The 22,579-nt window shown below is 47.5% G+C and overlaps 1 protein-coding gene across 1 annotated transcript in view; it reads right to left on the reverse strand.

Annotated features, from left to right (window-relative positions):
• AVL9 (AVL9 cell migration associated) overlaps positions 1 to 22,579 on the reverse strand; it is a 397,244-nt gene that overhangs the window by 31,505 nt on the left and 343,160 nt on the right. Inside the window, exon 13 of the mRNA XM_078688247.1 lies at positions 11,965 to 12,082. Coding sequence (XP_078544373.1) covers positions 11,965 to 12,082 — 118 coding nt within the window. The remainder of the gene's footprint in view (positions 1 to 11,964; positions 12,083 to 22,579) is intronic.

Consider the following 22,579-nt stretch of genomic DNA (forward strand, 5'->3'; position numbering starts at 1 on the left):
CCGGGTGGCTTGACAGTTCTGCGGGGTGACATTTTTTACTTCACTCCGACACAGGCCGCACGGTAAGGAACCCATACGGAGGCTTTGCTGCGAAGTACTACAGACAACTGGAGCCAACTGTAAGTGCAATAGAGCGATGCTAACGTTTGGATCACAGGACATGAGTAAAAGAGGACAGCCTGATCTACAGAAGGATATCTGTGAGGAAGACTCCATAGGAATGTACCAAGCCTAAGGCAGCTAACCAATAGCCAGCAAATACCCCACATAGGGTAAGTCTCAACCCCTGCAAGGGGAGTCCTCTTGGGCAAAGCACACATTCAGAAGACTGAAAGGAAGACAGAACCAGCCATCCGGCTGTACTGAACAAATACTGGGAATGGCGGAAACACCCGCATACACTATCCGGGCACTATGTAAAGAACCGAGGATATTTTTTGAAAATCAAACCAACAAGGCAACATCGCCAATGCAGAAGAAAAAGAAAACATAAAGCAAAAAGTCGTGTCGCAAGAGTCACGGTAGTCCAGACATGAGGCGGGAGACGGCCAAATCAGCTTGACTGTCAAAAAGGTCCACGCCATTGAATGGCAGACCTCGAAGAGCATCCGTAAACTTTTCTGTGAAACGACTTTCGTGCAGCCATGCATGGCAGCGCAAAGCAACCGTTAAAATACAATACTTAACGGAACATTCGTCTGGGTCAAATGCCTACTCTTCAACACGTCAAGAATAAATAAGAACACATACAGACATGTAACCAAAATAAAGTAGTTTGAATTGACGTCCTTTTCCCTTATATGTTCATAAGGGAACATAGATAATGATGATGAAGATGAATGGTTATTTATAATGCGCGGACTTAGCCCGAGGGCATCAAGGCAGAATGCACACCTTGATGCACATAATCTATGTCAGACATCCCTAAACTTATTGCAACACAAAAAGATGATGGATGGAATGCTGAACACTATCAAACATTCACCCCCAATTAAAGATTTGGGTTAAATCCATTGTTTTTGCTCACCATGCCACCCCAGTTTGGACCCAGCCATATGCAAATCAGTCTTGACCCTACTCCCCATGGGAACAGTCCAGCCCGAACTGGCAAGCCAGGTCTTCCCTAGACAGGAAACAAGCATCCTGGGACCGGTTTCGGGGTATCACCCCATATCAGCCAGGCCAGCTTGAATCCAGTGGTGCGGTGAGCACGGGGCCCACGTCTGGGCATACCCATCTCACTTAGGGCAACTATAACAACACAAAAAGATGATGGAAGGAATGCTGAACATTGTCAAACATTCACTCCCAGTCACAAATCTGGGTTAAATAAATTGTTTTTCTTCTCACCATGTCAACCCAGTTTGGACCCAGCAATATGCAAATCAGTCTTAATTCAGACAGGGGGTGAATGTTTGACAGTGTTCAGCATTCCGTTCATCCTTTTGTGTTGCTATATTCCTAAACTTATGACAGAAATTCCAATTTCTGCTAAGATTTTGTACATACAGACTACAACCACTTGACCACTTATCAGGAAAGGCCGTTCACCGAGAATATCACACGATATTCTGCCACGGATGATCTCAACTACTACCACCACACTTTGCAGATGCCATATCTCGCCTGAAGCTTATAAAGCTGAGTCCCGTAGGAAGACCGAATGACTGCTAATGCAGCTGGTGCTTTCCCTTCGCAGGGAACACGGTCCTCACACCTATGCTGATAAAGATAGCCTTTGCTGTCAACCAAGAATGCAGTGCCTACTCTTCTCCCTAAAAAGCTCTTAACTGCAAGTGGCTCTGCTTTTCATGCTCTCTTGGTATAGTGCATAGAAATAGGCATTACGGTGTTACGTTTTAGATGACATTTTAAAACTTTCAAAAAAGTTTCATTTTATTTTCGTTATTTATAAAATGCCTTCTTGCTTTTTTTCATAATATTCTGTGGAGTTGTATTAGAATTACTGAGAAAGAGATTATTTCTGAAGTAATAAATTATTTTTACATAAAAGTGTTCATTCTTCTTAGTACAGTGTGTGTTGTTGATACTGTGATAACGAAATAAGATTTGTGACTGTTACCAAGGTGCCCAATATGTTTATGGGATTGTAAGTAACCCAAAAGCAAAACTTCTGTGTCAATTACACATTGAATTGTGTCTTGCGGAGCTACAATGACCTGTCTTTCACATTCATCACTGGTGCATTTGAGCCGGGTTCACCTATGTTACCAGTGGGTGGGAAAGCAGACATTGTAGAGGTACGCCAAAGTTGTAACTTACGCAACACCGCAGCTCACCTTTAGTTGGACACACTCACCTTTGGCCTAATGTCCCAAACCATTGACCTCTCAGATATACATCCAGCAACCCAGACATTACCAATGATGCTCTTGTACTGTTGTACTGTACCACTGTATTGATTTAACTGTGGGACATACTTAGTTGTATGGTTTGCATGGAGGTGGGCTAGGTTTGGTCATTATGCTAATAACTGTCTTCTGTTTTTCTCTATTTTCCATGCATCAAGTTGTATTGTTCATGGTAGATTATAGAACACACTAGATTAATAATTCACCTTGTCCACTGAACTACTACAGCTAAATGTCTTTGACCTACATACTAAATGGTTTAAAAAAACATAGTGGTATTCTCACACTCTAAATTACTGATACAGTGGATCACCCCAAGCAATAAGATTATCTCACACAAAGGACATATTTCAAAAAGCCTCATTTATTTGTGCAGTACAAATGCACATACTGGTGTATATAAAATGAGAAGCTTTCTAGAGAGAGAAACAATGAATAGCACTTACCAGTCTTAGTTAGCTGGAAATGTATTTCTGGATCTATTTGCCCGAATAACAGGCAAACTTCCCTCTCTAAGTAAGATGGGTTATGTGCAGACGTGGGTCCCATGCACACTTTGCTACTGGACACAAGCTACACCTGACTGAAGAGCCCCGATTAGGGCAAAACCAGCCTAGGGTTGCTTGTGTTCCAGTTTGGAAAGGACCAGGCCTGGCAGTTCGGGCTGGAAGGTTCCCACTGGAGTATGGTCAAGACTAATTTCCATAAGGCTGGGTCCAAACTGAGGTGGCACGGTGTACAATAACGATGGACTGGGATGCAGCCTTTTATTAACAGTGGCTAAGATTAATTCAAGCATTCCCTGCATTACTTTTTGTATGCTTTAAGGTACAAACCAAAGCAACAGTCAAACCTACAAAGAACCATTGGCCACATGTATCAAGGGTTTTACCGGTGGAAAACGTGCCAATTCTCAGAACGGTAAAAAGTCTTTTGGGATGTATCAACCCAAAGGGCATTCGCAAAATAGGTAATCGCAATTTTTGGAATTACCTATTTTGGCAATGCAGTTAGGGAATCACAATTTGCGATTCCCTAAATGCAATGCAAGAAGCATTCTCAGAATGCGACTTTGTATTAAGGAATCGCAAATTACCACCAACTTCAAGTTGGTGGTAATTTGCACATCCTTAGAAAAATGCACAAAATTGCATTTTTCTAAGTGCCATGTTGCGCACACACATGCCCTCAGGGCATGTGTGTGTGCCACATGTCCACACTTACCTTTTTTCTGGGGGTGCAGCAGGGGGGCTTTATGTCCCCCTGGCACCCTTGCAATTGCATTTACAATTTGCGATTACCTATTTGGTAATCGCAAATTGTGAATGCCTTCCCATTCATTCCTATTGGCCTCAAGACCCCTGGTAATGAATGGGAGGGCATTCCCTAATAGCGAATTGCAATTTGCGATTCGCTATTAAGGATTATGTGGGCATCGCTATTTTTTTGCGAAACCTACATACATTGCATTTTACGATTCCAAAATAGCGAATCTGCCAAATTAGCTATTTTAGAATCGCAAAATGCAATGTTGATACATCTGGCCCCATGATCCTTTCCAAAGACTACATTCCGGTTCTGGCAGAAAATCCAGTCCTCTAAATAAGGATAGAATGTTGGAAAGCAGGCTTTATAAAATTCTCTTATGTTTGAGGTAAACTAAAATACTTAGGCTTCTTACCAAAGTTGAGTGTGTTGGGCAGGTTCTGAACATAAATCAGCACCTGATTCATTGTGTTATTTAGTTTAAGACAGATACATTGCATCTACTGAGAGATGCAAGGATAGGATGTGAAGAACTGATAGACGAAGATCTAGGTACCATCTGCAAATGTGAAGAAATGCTCGAAACAGCCAGGTCTTGAGTTGTTTCCTGAAGGAGAGGTGGTCCTGGGTCAGCCGTAGGTGGGTGGGGAGGGAGTTCCATGTCTTGGCCGCCAGGTAGGAGAAGGATCTTCCTCCGGCGGTGGCTCTGCGAAAGCGTGGGACGGGGCGAGGCTGGCGGATCGGAGCTGGCGGGTGGGTGCGTAAAACGTGAGGCGGCTGTTGATGTATTTGGGGCCCATGTCGTGGAGAGCTTTGTGTGCGTAGGTGAGGAGTCTGAACGTGATCCTCTTGCAGACGGGGAGCCAGTGCAGGTCTCTCAGATGGGCAGAGATGTGGCTGTGACGGGGGATGTCCAGGATGAGTCGTGCAGAAGCGTTCTGTATGCGCTGGAGTCTTTTCTGTAGTTTGGCTGTGGTACCAACGTAGAGGGCGTTCCCGTAGTCTAGTCAGCTGGAATAATAATGACAAATCCTCTTTACTGGTAAAGCTGGATTGGACATTTTCTAGTTTAGAAATGCCACTCTTAGAAAGTGGACATTTCTCAGCTCTTAATGCTCTGTGTGCCTGCAGCCGGTCTCCAATAAATGTCTGGGGTGGGTGACAGCTTCACCTTGTGCGTTTCCTCTAGATAGCAGAAAACATAGGAAAGTTAGGTGGCTTTGAGCAATCGTCTGCATTCTGATGGCCCTTCCTGGGCAGGAAAGGAGGAAGGCGCTCCCCGGGCGCTACTCTGGCTGCTTGGCTGGACGGGACTGCTAACCGATTGCCTTGTCTCCCTCAGGAGACTGCCGACGCTCTGGACCGTCCCTTCACCCTGGAGGAAATCCAGGACACCATTTCGCTTTTACACCCCGGTAGAACGCCCGGGTTGGTCCCTCGTTCCGCCATATGATCAAAGTCCTCTACACTAATCCCAGAGCCCGCGTGCTCATTAATGGAGAGCTTTCTGAGGCCTTCCCGATCAGGAGGGGCACTCATCAGGGGTGTCCCCTTTCACACCTCTTGTTGGTGTTAGCGATGGAACCCCTGGCAGCGACCTTCCGGCAGGATCCGCTCATCAGGGGTTGGGCCTGGGACTCGAGCCAGGTGGATAAGATAGCCCTATATGCAGCAGACGACGTTCTGCTATACCTGGCGGACCCGGATAGTTCTGGCCCCAGGTGTCTGGAGGTCTCTGGGCTCCGCCTCAATGCAACGATGTCCACTCTGGTCCCACTGCATCCCTCCAGGGAATGCTTCGACTGGCTAGTCGGACATTTCCCTTAGGAGACATTCGGTCAAGTACCTTGGCGTCTGGGTAGCTCTTCTACCGGAGCTCGAGTGGGCCTTGATTGTTGCACCCTTGGCCGTCAGGATGAAGGCGGACCTCAAGAGGTGGCAGACCCTCCCCCTAAACCCCCTGGGCAGAAGCGCGCTCTTCAAAATGATGGTCCTCCCCCGTTTCCTTTACATTCTACAGAACACCACTATCCATACCCCGGGTAGTTGGTTTCGCGAGCTCGATGGCGTCCTCACCCGGTTTCTCTGGGGAGGAGGGAGATCGCGCTTATCCATGGCACACTGTCGTATCCCCCCCTTCGACGGGGGTATGGGGATGACTACTCTCCACCTCTACTACCTGGCCACAAAACTCATCGTCATCCACGACTGGTACGCGGGCAGCTGGTCTGACCCTGCCTATCGTGTGGAACTCAGTATGTTGAATTTCCCCCGGGTCCAGGTGCTTTTGTATGGTAGCCCGGTGCCACGGGCTATGGCTCCGGTCACCAGGAAGGTGTTTTTGGCCAGGCGCGTGGCCCTACGCCACGTGGGATGGGACCGGAAGCTCACTCGGCAGACGTCACTTTGGCATGGGTCCTGGATGCGGGAGGTTTCGTCCCTGCAGGGGTTACGGCGATGGGACCTCATTGGGGTCTCGGTGCTCGGAGACGTTTGGGTGGGGGACCACATCCGCTCCTTTGCTGACCTGCAGCAGCGCCACGCCCTTCCTCCCTCCCAGCTCTACAGATACCTGCAACTCAGACATGCGCTTTACATGCATGTCTCACCTCTTGTCTCCCTTCCAGAGTTCAGCCCGCTGGAGGCCCAGGTGATGATGGGGAACTTAGGGCGGGGGGGGGGGGGGGGGGGGGGGGGAGTGTCCCGCCTATACCGGTCTCTGGTAAACAATGGCCCCGCTTCTTCGGATCAGCTTCAGGCTCGATGGGAGGGTTGGCTGGGCCCCCTAGAAGAGGTGGATTGGAGGGACGCCCTCATGGCGCCTAAAACTCTGACCACGTCCTTCAAGTTACGCCTGGTCCAACTGTACTACCTCCACGCAGGTATGAGCAAACAACATATAACATATTCTGCCCAAACCTTACGGGATCTCAAGCCACTATTTGAATGTTGCACTAAAATACCCTGGTCGACAGTTGAGGGAGGCTTTTCATGTCTTCAGTGTCGACGTCTTTCATTCACTAGTATCACCCAACCACAGGCAAACACTCCCTCAGATGGATTAAAGAGCTTCCTCCTAAATGTACGATCCCTACCCAAACACCAGCACCAGGTTTGGGATTTAGTTAATACTATTCAGCCGGATATATGTTTCCTCACTGAAACATGGATGAAGCCCCACACAATTACATCTATAGCAATGGGGATCCCATCTGGATATAAGTTCAAACATCTAGACAGAGAAGTGAAAACAGGTGGTGGTTTGGCCATAATACATAAGGACGAGATAAAGGTCACAATACTCGAGCAACATCGAAGTCTACAACTAGAAATCATGATCTTTAAAATCGACCTAACTAGCCACACTTCCTGGAAAGGCGCTCTGGTTTATCGACCACCAGGATCAAACCCTGACTTTGCGCCCACTCTCCAAGAGCTTTTAGCTCCCCGTCTTAAATCTAAAGAAAACTTCATTCTCTTGGGAGATTTTAACATCCATGTAGATCAGCTAGAACTATCCGAATCCATTTCCCTACTTACGGATCTATCTAATTTAGGTCTAGAATTACAAAATAAAGGACCAACACATAGGGGCGGCCACACGCTAGATTTAGTTTTTTCCAACTGCACTAAATTAACCTGTCTTCCAGCAAAAGAGATTCTTTGGACGGATCATTTTTTATTAGAATTTAACTTACTGACTCCAAAAAGATCCACTAATAAAGCACCATCTTCTTCTACCTGGCGCTGTCAATGGCATAAAATTTCAATCAATAAACTACAGGAAATCTGGGTACAACCTGCCATATTGATAGATGACACAGCAGATACAGCGATGGCTAAACTTAATGATTCAATCAAGCGAGCCATCGATATCATAGCCCCTTTAAAATCACACAAACAGTATCCCTTCTCTAAGCAGGAGAGCTGGTACTCACCTGAGTTAAGAGTAGAGAAGCGGAAATGTAGACGAGTAGAGAAAAAATGGAGGAGAAGTAAAACTGAGGAGACTCGAGCAGTTTTTCTAGATGCCCAAATAACATACTACAAAAACATAAAGCAAGCTAGGAAACACTGTTTAATGCAACAATTAACAGAAGCGGGTAACTGTTCCAAAGAGCTTTTTAAAATTCTGCAGAATTTTATAAAACCCGCCGCATGTGAGAGCTCTGACGATTTCTCGCAGATTCTATGCGATGAAATTTCCCTATTCTTCGAGGAAAAAATAAATACTATTTATGGAAGAATAGTGGCAGCTAATAACAACATGGATGATACCAATAAGCCCTTACCCCCAATTCCGCCAAAGCACAATAAACACCCGCTGCTAGCTATTCCTCCAATTGACAATGCAGAGCTCCTCTCCCTTATTGCCCATATTAAATCTGGATCTCCACATGACCTCCTCCCTGCCAAGATGGTTGCCCCTCTGATTTCTCTCTTAGGACCATCCATAAAGAGTGTTATTAACATCTCTCTCATGAAAGGACAGGTCCCGGCAGACTGGAAAAGAGCGGTAGTAAACCCAATTAGGAAAAAATCGGCTTCCCCATGGACAGACCTCTCAAACCTGCGTCCCATTTCACTTTTGCCTTATATCGGCAAAATAGCGGAGAGGCACGTGAACACCTATCTATCAGGACATCTAGAAGCGACGGAGGGCCTGGACTACTCGCAATCTGGGTTCAGGCCTAACCACAGCACCGAATCAGCCCTCCAAACAGTGACCAATAACATCAAAATGGCACTGGATGAGGGCAGTTCTATGATTCTGGTACTGTTGGATCTCTCCGCCGCCTTTGATACAGTGTCTCACACGGTGCTTCTCGATCGTTTAAAGGAGGTAGGTTTGGAAGGAACGGCTCTGTCATGGATGGAAAGTTTTCTATCCGGACGCTCTCAAGAAGTTTGGCTGGGCTCCCACAAATCCACCTATAGGGAGCTCAACAAGGGAGTGCCACAGGGTTCATGTTTAAGCCCGACACTTTTTAATGTGTATGTGGCCCCCTTGGCCAACTTAGCAAGATCATTTGGGTTTACTCCGGTGGCGTACGCTGACGACACCCAACTTCTCTTTCCTTTTAAAAGTCTGACCCCTGCAATAAAAAGATCATTTGCAGATGGAATGAGAGCTATATCAGAATGGATGTCATCAAACTGTCTTCAATGCAACGTTGAGAAAACAGAGGTCATGCTGTTTGGACAAGCGGCAACACACTGGTCACCTGAATGGTGGCCCTCAGAATTAGGTCCTGTTCCCAGCCCTAAGAGTACGGTAAAAAACCTGGGAGTGTTATTAGATCAGACACTCACGTTTAAAGATCATGTAAACCAGGTGGCTGTTACCTGCTTTCGGGCAATTGGGATGCTAAAAGAGTGTTTCCCTATTTACCAGACAGCCACAGGAAAACACTTGTGCAGGCGCTAGTCATCAGCAGAGTGGATTACTGTAACGGTCTCCTTTTAGGAGCCAACGAAGGACAACTTAATAAGTTACAAGTAGTCCAAAATACGGCGGCAAGGACAGTCCTGAACGTTCCCCCTAGGACTCCTTCCCGCCCCCTGCTGACTAGACTCCACTGGTTACCGGTGAGGAAACGAGTGCAGTTTAAGGTACTATGTACCATCCACAAAAGTGTGATAGGCGAAGGCCCAAGATATTTGGCCGAAATTTTTCGGCCACACATTCCTGGGCGCTCTCTGCGTTCTAGCAGTCAACAGTTACTGCAGATACCTAGAATAAAGAAGTCCAGACAAGGAGGCCGAGCGCTGGCTCATGTGGGACCAGTGCTCTGGAACTCTTTACCTCTTGAGCTGAGATCACTCACTAGTCACCTGACTTTCCGGAAGACCCTAAAAAACATACTTATTTACCAGTAACTAATTTCTTCCCTGTATGATGTACTATCCCTTGAATAAGACCATCTGGAGCACTATTCTTATTGGCAAAGCGCGGAGATACCCCTTTGGGGGTTTATTCAGGCGCTATATAAGAATATAAAATAAAATAAAATACCTCACCCCGGCACGTCTCTTTCAGGCCCGGTTGAAGCCCTCTCCGGCGTGCCAACGATGTGGCTTCACCCCGCTGATTTCTATCACACGGTATGGTGCTGCCTGGAGGGGGGTGGAGCGTGAGCTTACGCAGGCCCTGGGATGGGAGGTTCCCCACGATCCCATAAGTATGTTGTTGGGGTTGTTTGATGGCTTGGATGGGTCCAGGGTGGATAGGCACCTTTTGGGGACAGCTGTGGCGGTGGCCAAGAGAGAGATAGCAGCGCATTGGTCCCAGGCTTATTCAGCAAAGTGTGGGGTAAATGGTTTAATATGATGCCACCATGATGATATGCCGTTCCTTTTTTTTCCCCCAGGTACCACTGTAATTAATACATGGACTGCCATGCTAAACCCTGATGGACCGCCCCTCTCCCCGTCAGCATTTAGCCCGGTCATGAAATTCCCAATGATTATTGAACTGCGACCAATGAATTTTCCTTGTTGTTGTGAATCCAATAAAGTTGATTATCAAAAAAAAATAATAGTCTGGAGCCAGGGCTGGGAAGAAAGGGCTTCTGTGCACTTCAAAGACCCTTCTTTGAAGTCACCCCCACTTCAAAGGCTCAAATGGATTAAAGTACTGGGTCTCCTACCCCACTAAATGGGACACTTCTGGAACTACAACTGGGCTCTGTCAGAAGAACTGCTGTGCTGCATCATGGACAGGCATTCTGTTGGACTGCTGACCTGGATGGCTTTCTTTTCTGCTGGGCTGCCCCGACGCTCTCTTGCCCAGCTGAGAGAGAGCTGGACTCTGCCTTGCACCCTAAAGTGTTCTCCAAGGGCTTGTTGGCGTGCCTCCTGTTGTTGCTACTCAGAGAAATCAATGTCTTTACCCCTGCTCTTGTACCTGGTTCACTGGAAGTGGACCTAGATATTTGCTTCAGAGGAACCAATGCATCTGCTGAGCAGAAATTAACACATTATCCCTGTGGGAGGAGTAGAACCTGTCGGAGTGCATCAAACCTGCTGCAGCACCTTCAGAAACAGATGCCCTGAGCCGCGTATCACCGCAGCAGCAGTCTACAGAGATCGACGCATCCTTTTACTGCGTTGAGCAACCCAGCGCATCGCAGTCGGAACCAGCGCATCTCGGCCTATGCACTTCGTCAATGGAACCGACACACCGTAACACTGCAGGACTGACATTGATGCATCACTTGATTGCGCCCGCATCTCGCTGTAGTGACCAGGATAATATACTTTGTTCACAGGGGCCCGAGTATGTCCTGTAGCTGGTGTGCGCTTCATCATGGTGGGCCCGAACTACTGACCTTGCCCCGATCCAGTGGGACCAGATAACCCCCATTGGCACTTATTGCTGCTACGCGCTAGAACTCTTTTTATTCTTTAAAAATTCATAACTCGACTTCTACTTATTGGATGTTTGTCGTTTTGGTCCTAATTAATTTATAAAATTCTTCTAAATCAGTGTGGAGTCTTTTTGTGGTGTTTTCATTGTGTTACTCTGTGTGTGAGTGTTGCACAAATACTTTACACATTGCCTCTTCAGATAAGCCTGACTGCTCTTTGCCAAGCTACCAGAGGGTGAGCACAGGTTATTTTAGTGTGGGTCTAGCTTACCCTGACTAGATGCTGGTCCCTATTTGGACAGGGTGCGTACCTCTGGCCTAATTTCTAACAGGGGTGTACATCACAGATACCTGGGCCGCGCTACATGTGACATCACCAGCTGGATGCAATGTCCTTTGTATTTCATCATTAATTAACTCTCTAAGTATATGACATGGCTGATGCTTACAAACATCATAACTGGTGACAAAATAATTAAAGCAAGAAGATGCAAGATGCAGAAAAAGAAGAAATCATGTCAAGAAAGGGCAAAGAAAAAAACGAGACACCGTGGTGAATAAAGTTGATTACCCCCTTTATTTTGCAGCCCAGCCTGGTTGGTTGTTTATTATAAATGCAAGTACTGCATTCTTTGATATGTATACCCAAGGAATTATGTTTGCTGTTGGTTATTTATTCTGAATGGGAATACCACAATTACACTGACAATATTTAGGCCAATGTATTTCTTGTTTATTCTAAAGGCAAATACCTCAGTCATGGGTTCTTAAAATTAAGTGCGCTCAGGGTCAGAGACTAAGTTGGGAGTTTGGGACAGGGCGGCCGAAGAAGTTGATGTGAACGGTGCTTGTAAACATAAGTGGGGGAGGGCAAAAATGTAATTGCCAATGGCACCAATATACTTTGAGACTGTTTGGCCCCTATTTCAACATTACATTAGCACCTATAGTCTTACCTAGGATTTACCTCTGCAAGAGCTGGGTGTTTGTTGCTGTTCCACACTCTGTAGTTATGTGTAATTTTCCAGGCTCCTACAAAAGCAGTACCATAGTCAGACAGCACCTTCTCATTATCTGAAACAGAAAAAAGAATAGAAAAGAATTGATGAAGGGCAACTGACTGCAAAAATAGAACTGCAACAGTGAAGTAGAAAAATAAATAGGGTGGTATAAGTTAAAAGTGGTCACTTAAACTACAGTTACACTACCCATCCACCACTCTTTTAGAAAAACTTTTTCAAGGGTCTTGCCTGCTTGGCAGACTTTGAAGAGACAAAACCAAATACATATCAATTTACAACTTAAAATGTTATTAATGTCATTAGATCAATATAGTTAGGCAAGGCAATGCAATAAACTATTTTACTACCAATTAAAAGTTGAGGAAGAGCATTATTTACTATCTTTTCAAAATGTTACTAATCATATTCATTTCACTGCATGAATAAGAAAAATATCTTAAGACAGGTACATTCCACTGAGGTCCAGGATGTTGATATGGAGTAGATGGCTCACACTGGTTACAATTCTGCCTGTTTTGCATACATTTCGGATTTCTTTCATCCAAACTCCGATGAGTCCAGGGTAATGACCATCCATTGGCCAAGGGTCTATAAAAGTAATTCTTTTGAGCCAATGTGCTTCACAGATATGGGGGAAGGTGACACCTTAGAAGTACTTTAAGCCTGTGGTTCTGTCTTCAGAGCATATTGGCATAATAGCTTCAGTTGCACTTCACTACCCCAGATTATTGCTAACAAAACAACCAGCACTCAAGAGACCAGAATGCATTATGAATGCTCTCCTAAAACAATAGTCTCAGGGGAAGTATACCATCTGAAAGTGAAGGACATAACATGCAGGTTCTTGATTCGGCCAGGACAGGTTCTTTTAAGAAAAAGACTGCTTGGAGATGGGCACAGATAGGTATTTTAACATATTCATCTTGCATATCTACTGCATGCAAGCAATTGCCATCCTGATTGGAGTTTAAAATGTTGATTAGGGCAGGCTTGAAATTTATGTGGGCGGAACTTGTTTTGACTTAATTGATTTGGTATTAAAATGAACACTTGCTCTTTCTTCAACCCTGCGGCACTTTGAGCAGAACCACTAGATTTTCAATCTAAATAGCGCCAGCGGAGGAGTATCTATGCCCACATTCCTAACACTATTCGGGGCCTGTGTGATATTCTGGCTTGTGTGTCTGCAGATTAATTTCAGACTAAGTTAGTGAACCCCTAGAAAATTTGGAGTATAGGATTCATAATTCACATCTCTAGTGTCTCCAGATTCAAATCCATTCCTGGAATTTAAGCAGGTTGAAGGTCAAACTAATCAGCCTGGTTTTAGGACTTTTCATCATGGATATCTCACCATCACAAGCAGTATGCCAGTGAGTTCCCGAAGGTGTAACCCATATGTGGCCACTGGAGGACACTTTGTGACCCTTTAAGCTACCCCACCCAGGGATGCCTGAAATGCCAAAAGTCATCAATATAGTGCTCCTAGGACTACTCTCACAAATCCAATCCATGCCCCCCTCGCCAGGGGTCTCATCCCTCAACCATTAAGGCACACCATGGCCACACCAATCCTGAAGAAATCTTCTGTGGGCTGAACAATCTCAAACAATACACCAAACATCTGCCTACCCTGTGCTGCCAAGACAATTGAAACAGTGGTTGCATAAGAAATCTACTCTCATTTATCACGATCCTCGCAGTGACTTTTAATCCTTTAAATAGGATTCAGAACTCCGAAAGGCACATCATATACTCTTCTAAACATTAGAAAAGAACTACTCAGCTCCCTACATCAAAACATACCAGCCCTCAATCCTCCTGTACATCTCTGTGGCATCTGACAAAACTGACCATCATGTACTTCTCAATGGTATGAGTCTTATAGCGGTCATCAATGGACCTGAGCTACCTTGGAGCTCCTCTTTCTTTCTAAATCACACTCATCTGGTTAAATTGGGCACACTCCTTTCCGTATCTGTGGAGTCCTGCAAGTTTTAGCTTTATCACCAGTCCTGTTCTCTGTCTATATGTCCCCTCTCACTAACATCCTTAACCACTACAACTCATATGTACGCTGACGATACCCAGCTGCTAACCAAGTTTGACAACAACTCTGGCAAAACACTTGATGGTGCACACTGCTGATCTCAACTTCTGTGTTGGATGCAAAACAATTGGCTGTGGAGGAGAAATCTCAAATACTGCTGAGGGGATCTGTTTCTCTGACCAATCTCCCTTTCCACTGGGCCTCCCAACCCTCCACATAGCCAGTGTAAAAAGCCCAAAGCCTGGTTGTGCTGTTCCAGGGCAATCTTTCCTTCGTTACTCGAATAAACGGTCTCCAAGACGGCCTACTACCACTTGAGTCTGCTTCAGATCGGTGTTCTTCTGCTTCACCACACCCAGAAAAAGACCTGTTGCACTCACAGAGGTGATTTCCCAAATTGGCTATTCTAACACACTATTCTAGCCTCTCCAATAAATCTATATAGAAACAAGCTCTGATGGGTCCAGAATCATGCTGCCCTTCTCCTGTTTGGAATGGATCACTGCAACCACAACCCCTCCCAGGGGCGACTCCTCCCCTCCCCCCTTTTGCCCCTTGGTTCCAAAACACACTGCTTCCCTTTCCCCAATAATCATCTTCTTGACAACATGATTTGGTGCATAGAAAACGCCACAGTTTATTAACATGATTTATACATCTCACAATTTACGTTACTTTAACAGTGTGCATTGTCCTCTAGCATTTGTTGCTGTTCCCATTTTAATGACAGCACTGTCCTTGTTTGAGGTGCCCCTTTAAGCAAGGTCTTTGTGCTCACAGTTGCAGGCTTCCTTGCTACCGATTTAGTGGGCATCCATTAGGGCCTGCCCAGGCTGCAAGTGCCGTTCCGCTTGCTCTGGACTCTTGCTGGCCACTCGCCTGCTCCTCAGTGTCCCTGCTGTGTGGCATCCCAAGGACCTTGTGAAGCATCTCATCTACTCTGAATCTGTGTGCGGTCACTCGCTCACTCAGTGCCCCTGCCGTGAGGCATCCCAAGGACACTTGTGTGAGCAGCTCATCTACCTAACGTAACTGTTTTCGTCAGGGTATTTTCTTGGGTTTCTACCACCACACTGCCTACAATTCACTGATCAGCGGCAGCTCCCCTTTCCTCCTGTCCTGCTTACGAGAAACTCAGCTGTTCTATGACGGACACGATGTTAAGTATGAACATGTCCATCCCCACCCCTGTCAGGTGTACCCTGCCTTCCAGGTGGTACCCTGAGGACCCCAGTTTAATGAATCCATGCCTTATGAAGCCCCAGCTGTTGGCGCTGCATATTCTCGCCATGGTAATGATCAATTTTTGTCTGGACTTTTTGACCGCTCCCTGTTCCCGAGCCCTGCACCATGCCCTGCACACCACTATTTCTGACCAAATTACTTCTGCCGGGCGGATTAACCTGGCGAGTGATGCTAAATCGATCATAATTTTTTCCAGCAGGCATCTCCTTCCCATTGCTGCTAGGTCATTGCCTCCCTGGTAGACCACTAACACCTCTGGCCCATGGCCCTGCTGCAGCGCTCTTTGTACCGTCGGAAGTAGTTGATCCCATTTCATCCCAGATCGGCCCAGCCAGGTCATCTTTGTGTTCCAGAGACAGATCCCTTTGAACTCCTGATGCGCCGCCATTCATTTCATTGTTGTGCTCAGGTGATGTTAGAGTACCCCACGATCCACACCCTCTTGCGACCTTCCGGTGGACCTAGATGGGGAGGGGGAGCGGGGGGGAAGGCTGTAGAGAGCCAAGCTTAGTAAACCGGGGAGCGTATGGACCGTTTAAAAGCATTCAATGCCCGACGCCTATAGCTTTGATTTGTTCCGACCCCAGGTTGCCGCCCCTATGCTGGCAGTCCACTAACGTACGCAATAGTTTGACCACGGCCGGGTATTTTGCTGTACCTAGGTGGATTGCTTGCACCACAGCGTGGTTGCCCGACCATAGTATTATCGGCTGTTTTCCAGTCTGGGGGCCCTTATGGTAAATGTCGCTATAATATGGTAAAGTTCCAACAGGGTGAGGTTGCCTGTGGTCCCAGTGTGGCACCACCTGGCCGGCCAGGATGCTGCCGTCCATGCTGACCCTAGGATAGCCCCAAAACCATGGCCACTTGCAGCATCCGTGTAGAGTTCTAGCTGGTCAGCCGGGACCCATGGTTCCCGCCATATAAGAGCGCTGTTAACATTTATCAGAAACTGTTCCCATTGTCCCAGGTCCTCCCTCACGCCTTGTGTAAGGCAGACCCTGTGTTTCTTCTTGGATAAAACTTTGGTCAGCTAGGCCAAGCATGTAGCAAAGGGCACCCGGCCTTATTCCCCCAGTGGCGAAGTTCAGTTTTCCTAGCAGTTGTTGTACCTCACCTAGTGTCGTCTTTTTCTGCTGCCATAGGTTTTCTATGATTTGCAGCAACTCTGTGACCTTTTCCTGTGACAGTCTGAAAAGTCCCTGCCTCTGAGTCGAACTCTATCCCCAGGAAAGACAATCTGGTTGTTGGGCCCTCTGTTTTGTCCTTTGCTAGTGGTACTCCCAATTCCTTTGCCATGTCCACAAACTTGCGCAGGAGGTCGGTGCATTCCATTGCTCCAGCTGCCCCTATAAATAGGAAATCATCTCAGTAGCGGACCTGACCACCTCCGGGGTGGTGTGTTCCCAGCTCCCATTCCAAGAAACTGCTAAATGATTCAAAGTAAGCGCAGGATATGAACATCCCATGGGTAGCCATCTGTCGTAGTAGTATTCCCCTTCTAGTTAGAAACTGAGGAGGTGGTGGTAGCTGTTTGAGTGCACTGGTAGCAAACGAAAGGCCGACTCAATGTCTGTTTTGGCCAGTAGAGACCCCTCCGCCTTCCTGATTTGGTCTAATGCGTCGTCCAGAGAAGCATATGCCCCTAAGCAGCTGCCCAGCTCCAACCAATCATGACTGAATCCCCTTGTGGGTGTGACATGTGGTGTATTAGTTTGAATTTGCCTATCTCTTTTTTGGCACCACTCCCAGAGGTGAGACTATCATTTTTGGTATTGGGGGTGCGGGAAAGGGCCTTCCACTCTACCCGTCTGGACCTCCTTCTCCACCTTCCGTTTTACCACCACAGGGTTGTCACGTACTGATTTTAAGTTGCGGTTGTTCCGCTGGGCCACTGGTCCCTTGTAAGGGATGGGAAACCCTACTGTAAACCCTTCCGCCAATTGTTGTCTGTCTGCTTTCTTTGGGTACCTATGGAATAATGTTAGCAGTCTCCTTGTGTATATCGGGGTGGGCAATGACTGTCCCCTGCCCAATGCCTCGCCCCCTTTCTGGGTTGCACCACCCTTCTCTTTGTTGGCATTCGCCCCTTTTGTTTGCCGAATTGGACCGTGGGGGGACTCCTCCTGCAATCACCACAGATATGTCTGAACCGGCATGCATGCCCCCATTTGCATCCACCCTTTTCATATTTCCAAGAGGGTGCCATTTGGGTTTTCCTGGCTCACCCGCCTTTGCTACCTGATTGGCCCTTGTTCCTGAAACCCGGTCCCTGCTCTTCATATTTCGCTTTGAACCCTGAGGGACGAAAAGTGGTTTCCAGTGTATCTAGGCCTTCCCTGGCCCCCACCATGTGGGTCGTGAATCCCTCCATATCCTGGCAATCCCATTCCATTACTGGCCAGGTCTGCATTTTCTCCCTGAAACCTTCGTCGTATCTCAACCAGGCCTCCCCCTGGTACTTCTGTTCCACCTCATAGACTTTTTGTTCATATAGTATCAGTGCTGCTGAACTCTTGGGGAACTTCTCTATAGACATGCATGCCAGGGTCCTAAACCGTTTCAGACACTTTTCGATTGTCTTCTCTACCCTGGGTCTGCGTCTGTTCCTCCTGTCCTCATCCTTTTTATCTTCTGAGGCCTAAACCCGCTTGGCGCACGTCTAGCAAAAAGAATATATCTATAAATTCCTTGCGCCAGATCCTCTCTTTCACTGATAGTGGGATAAGATTCGCGAGGCCTAGAAGTTTCGCGGTGGTGGGTGGATCGCTCGGGGACGGGCGCATGTACTCGCTTGCTGGTTTCCCACAGTGGGTTCTAGCCCTCACCCCCCCCCATTGCCCCCCCCCCCCCGGCCTTGGGTTGTAGGTACCCCTCAGCCCTGTTGTGTCAGTCTGTGCATCCTTCGGGGCACTATTTGACCCCTCGTACGCCTTGTCCCCATCCCCTTGTGGGCTTACGGGGCTACCTTCCGCCTTTTCTCTCCGTGCGTGAGAACCCCGTGCTCCCCACGTATGGCTGTCCCTGCCACGTCCATTGCCACCAGGGCATCCAAGGGCCGCAGCGTGTCATAATTATTAGCCCGGGCTCTCCCCCACCTGTGCCAGCGTACCTTGTCCCCTAGCTTGCAACCTGCACCGTGCACTTAGCGATTGCTGCTCACCAGCTCGCAGACCCTCATGGCCTTCCAGAGGGGCCACCGTACTGGCCACACCCTCCTCGTCGCTCTTCTCCATCTTGGTTTCTGAGGCAATCACCATGTTTGGCGGTGTGTTTGCCCTGCTCTTGCCCCTGCCTCCATCACGTGCGTTCGGGACTCGTCCCTTCCGTCCTAGGGGCGCCGGTGTTTGCTGCGGTGTTTTCTGCTGCCCCTTGGTGCCTGGCTTGGACAGGGTCGCTGTGTTGGCTGAAAGCCCTGTCATGGCTAGCCGCATGGGGGCGCTGGTGCTGGTACCTGCGATGATCTGTACCACTTCTTGGTTGGTCTGACTCTGTCCTTTGTTTGGGCATACATTACTGCTTTCTCCTTTAAGGCCACCAAGGCCTTTGCTCTCTGCAACAGGCCTTCCAAATAGTCATCCAAATCCGGGCCAGAGTTGTCCCGGGGCCTCTTTTGGTCCTTCATTGGGGGCTTGCTGTTCTCCGTGCTCCCCTGAATTGTGCCGGCACCTTCTTGGTTCTTACCGGTACCCCACATTTCCCAGCCATGCTCCTCCTTAGTGCAGCACTGTGGCCTCCTCCCCAACACACAAGAGGCTGAAGGTTGTCCTTGCTCCCTTTCAAAAGATGATGACGAGGCAGAGGATTCACTTGTGTAACGTTTGAGCAGAAAACATCCGTCCGCCAGGTGTTTCTGCTCTCACCAGCAAGAGTGCACAAAAGGGGGGGGCCTCCATCCCCTTTAAATCAGGGCTCTGGAGCGGCCGGCCGTTCCCGCCTGCCGCTCCCTGATCACACCTGCTCTCCCAGCACAAGCCCACAGAGGGGGCTCCTTTCCTTCAAATCAGGGCTCCAAGTGGCCGGCTTCCCGCCTGCCGCGCGACGATTTCGCCAGCCGTCACCGCACGAGTGCACAAAAGGGTTTAAAATCTGGGCTATTCCCGCCTGCTGCCCGATGCGCCTGACGTCCTACGTGTCCCGAGCCGCAGCTAGTCCTGCCTCAATCGTAGCGCTCTCAGGGTGCCGAAGCCTCTCTCACACCGCAGTCTCCGATGCCTCCTTCCTTGAACCGGATCGCACGGTCCCAGAGTTCGTAGCTGGCCAGCCAGGAGTCTAACTCGTTGCTGATGAGCTTTTGCTGTAGAGATGCACCGCGGACCAAGGACCAGCTTCTGCTGGTTTAAGCCGTAGTGTCATCAACTGCACGATCCTGTCAATTCCTTCTTCCTGCAGGCGTTTTTTCCCGCGTCCCACAACAGGTACCGATTACAGAATCTTCTGGAGGGGTTCCTATGCTACGATGGGGTTTAGTACCCCTTATTAACGCCTTAGCGGCTAGCCCCCCTCCTCTCTGATTGGGTGGCTAGCCGCGGTTTGTGGGGCTACCAACCTGGTGTGCCCCTACTTTCGCGAGCTTTGTTGGGGGAGGGCTCCCGCCCCGGGCGGCGTTTGCCATGGGCCCCTACAGGGTCCAGCTTCGCCTTCAGCCTGTGCTTCATCTCAACCACGCTACAGTTCTGCCAATGGTTCCCAGTGACGGAGTGAGCTAACTTCAAATCTCTATGACTCATCCATAAGCATTGCATGGTCAAGTACACGACTACTTATGTAAACGTTCCCTCCCTTCTCTCCCATTCAGAAATATAACATCTGCCAATCACAACATGCTATTAGATCAATCATACTGATTGATACAAGACATTTGGAGAGAAGACCCTTCCTTCTTCACACGCAAAGATAATTCATATGGAACACCCGTCTCACAGAAAGTATTTTTATTTGGTCACCAGGAGGCAGTGTTCCTAATAGAGCTGCTTGTATAGGAAACCTTCAGTGGTTTACAGATGAAGCAACAAGGACTTTGTTAATGTCATAGGGCTTACGCAGTGAAAATGTGACCGCCAACTTCCACATGCATTTTATATAGCACCTACACGTTTAAAAATATTGTCACTTTCAGCCATTCCGAGCTTAGTTACAAATTGGTATGTGGAAAAAATACACTGATGTACAAAAATTGAACAAAAAATATTTTCACATTTGTTTGCGATTCTGTTCTTTTGTTATTTTAGTAAAATAGGCCTTAGACCTTTTAAGTGAGAATTATTACAAGGGTAGGACAGCACTGTGTCAGGTCACAACATCATTGGGTTCTGCATATGATAATTAGCATTAAGGACTACGCTGGTTCAGCACACAGCCAATTACTTCTCACAGTTTCCAAGCGGTTTGCATTTACTTTAGATCTCTATACTGGAAAACAAAAATGAGCTATAACAGCGCACATCTTTGTGACGCAGCACTAGAACTGATTCAAAGGGTCAGAGACCGCAGGCAGTTGGGATGTTACATAATTTTAGTGGCATAGACAGGTACAAACCGAGATCCTCATCGCGTCATCCAAGGCAGATGGAGGTATGACTGCCTTCTAAGGCATTGCTGCATGGTATTTGAAAAACTGGGCTGGTTGTTGTGAGAAGAAACACTTGGGAGGTAAATGCAGGCCTCGAAGAGGTTTATTTCTTTGGATCGCCCCCTGCACGCCCAGAGCGGTTAGTCGAGACACCAGCCCAGCTTCAACTGAACTGGAATCCCCAACCATCGCCTAGGAGCCGCTGATGAAGCAAAGCTTCGCATATTTTGCGGCTTGCCGAAGTCAAGAACCTCGTTTATGTGTAATAAGGTAACAAAACGTATGTTTTACTAACATTTATTTTGTTTAGGCAAAGTTCCCGAAGCTTGCCTATGTGTATTTCTAATGAATTTAATCCGTGTCCTCTAATATGGCCGCCGCTTGTATTTTAGTTACTGCGCATGCGTCAGCCACACTCATGTGTCCTGACGCGTCTGCAGAAGTGGAGGGAAAGTTATGCGCATGCGTAATTCATAGCTGTGCTTATCGTGTGGTACTGCTCGTGCCACTGCTCTTGTGATTGTGTCAATGTAGCTAACATTTAATGCAATAATTTTATTTCTTGATGATGAGTTAAAAGTACAAACCCTATGATGTATTTTCATAATGACATTATTATGTATTAACTTGTTTTCGCTTACTTTTCATGTACCGCGGGGAATGGGGGTCCAAACTGATTGGGAGCCATATTGACGGTCTCTTCTGCGCATGACCAGGGAGCATTGAAAGGTGGCCACTTTGGACAGTGGAACTCAGCCAGCTGGCAGCCACAGTCAAGATGCGCCTGGGAAAGCCACCTCTGCGCTACGAGAACGGCGAATGTTGCTCCTCATGTGTTACAATGTTAATATTTCTGCACAGTTCTCATGAGAACCCCAAACCTGCTAGGCGGTACCCAAATATGTTAATGAAGGCTTCAAGTCTTGTATTGTGATTGGTGTGTTACCCAAATCCTACCTTAGGACCAATCGAAATTGAGGGATTCTGACACTTTGCAACATTTGGGGGGTGGTACACTGTCCCCAAACTGTATATCTACCCTGGGTTCACCTAGTGAACCGTCCGACTTGTCTGGTTTAGCTGACCTGTCACTGACCCAACGCACTCAATAGGTGACTGAAGATACAGAGCGCTGCGGAGCACTCTGTCCGAATTTGACTATAGACTAAGGTTCTACTGAACCTTAAAGTGCTGGCAAAGCACTTAGCTGGGAGTTCGCTGACCCAATCGGGGTCTTGATCGATAGCTGCAGAGCGGGTGGAGCGCAGGCGTTGCTTCCGAACTGTGGGTTCCGGTCCTGTCCTGAAGAGGGTCCTGTCCTGAGGGTTTGCTGTCCTGTCCTGAGGGTCCTGTCCTGATTTCTATTCCGAGGGTATCCTGTCCTGTCCTGGGTGTCCATTCTGCACCTGCCGTCCTTTGAGGGATATCCTTCCTTGAGGGTTTCCTGTCCTTAACTGACCCGTGGCCAGGGTTTGGTTTCCACACCTTTCTAGGTAAATATTGCTCTGAAAACTCTTTAAATCTTGCACCTTCTAAATTTCTGACTTTTGCTTTAATAAAGTTCATCATTGCATATGTTATATTTTCCATGCCTTTCCGCAACCATTGAAAGCTAAATACATATTTTTCCGTGAGGTTTTTGTTCTTATGTCTTCTCACTGGTTACAAATTATATTTTGCAT

The sequence above is a fragment of the Lissotriton helveticus genome, chromosome 4_1 (genome assembly GCF_964261635.1).
Source record: "Lissotriton helveticus chromosome 4_1, aLisHel1.1, whole genome shotgun sequence".
NCBI lineage: Eukaryota > Metazoa > Chordata > Amphibia > Caudata > Salamandridae > Lissotriton > Lissotriton helveticus.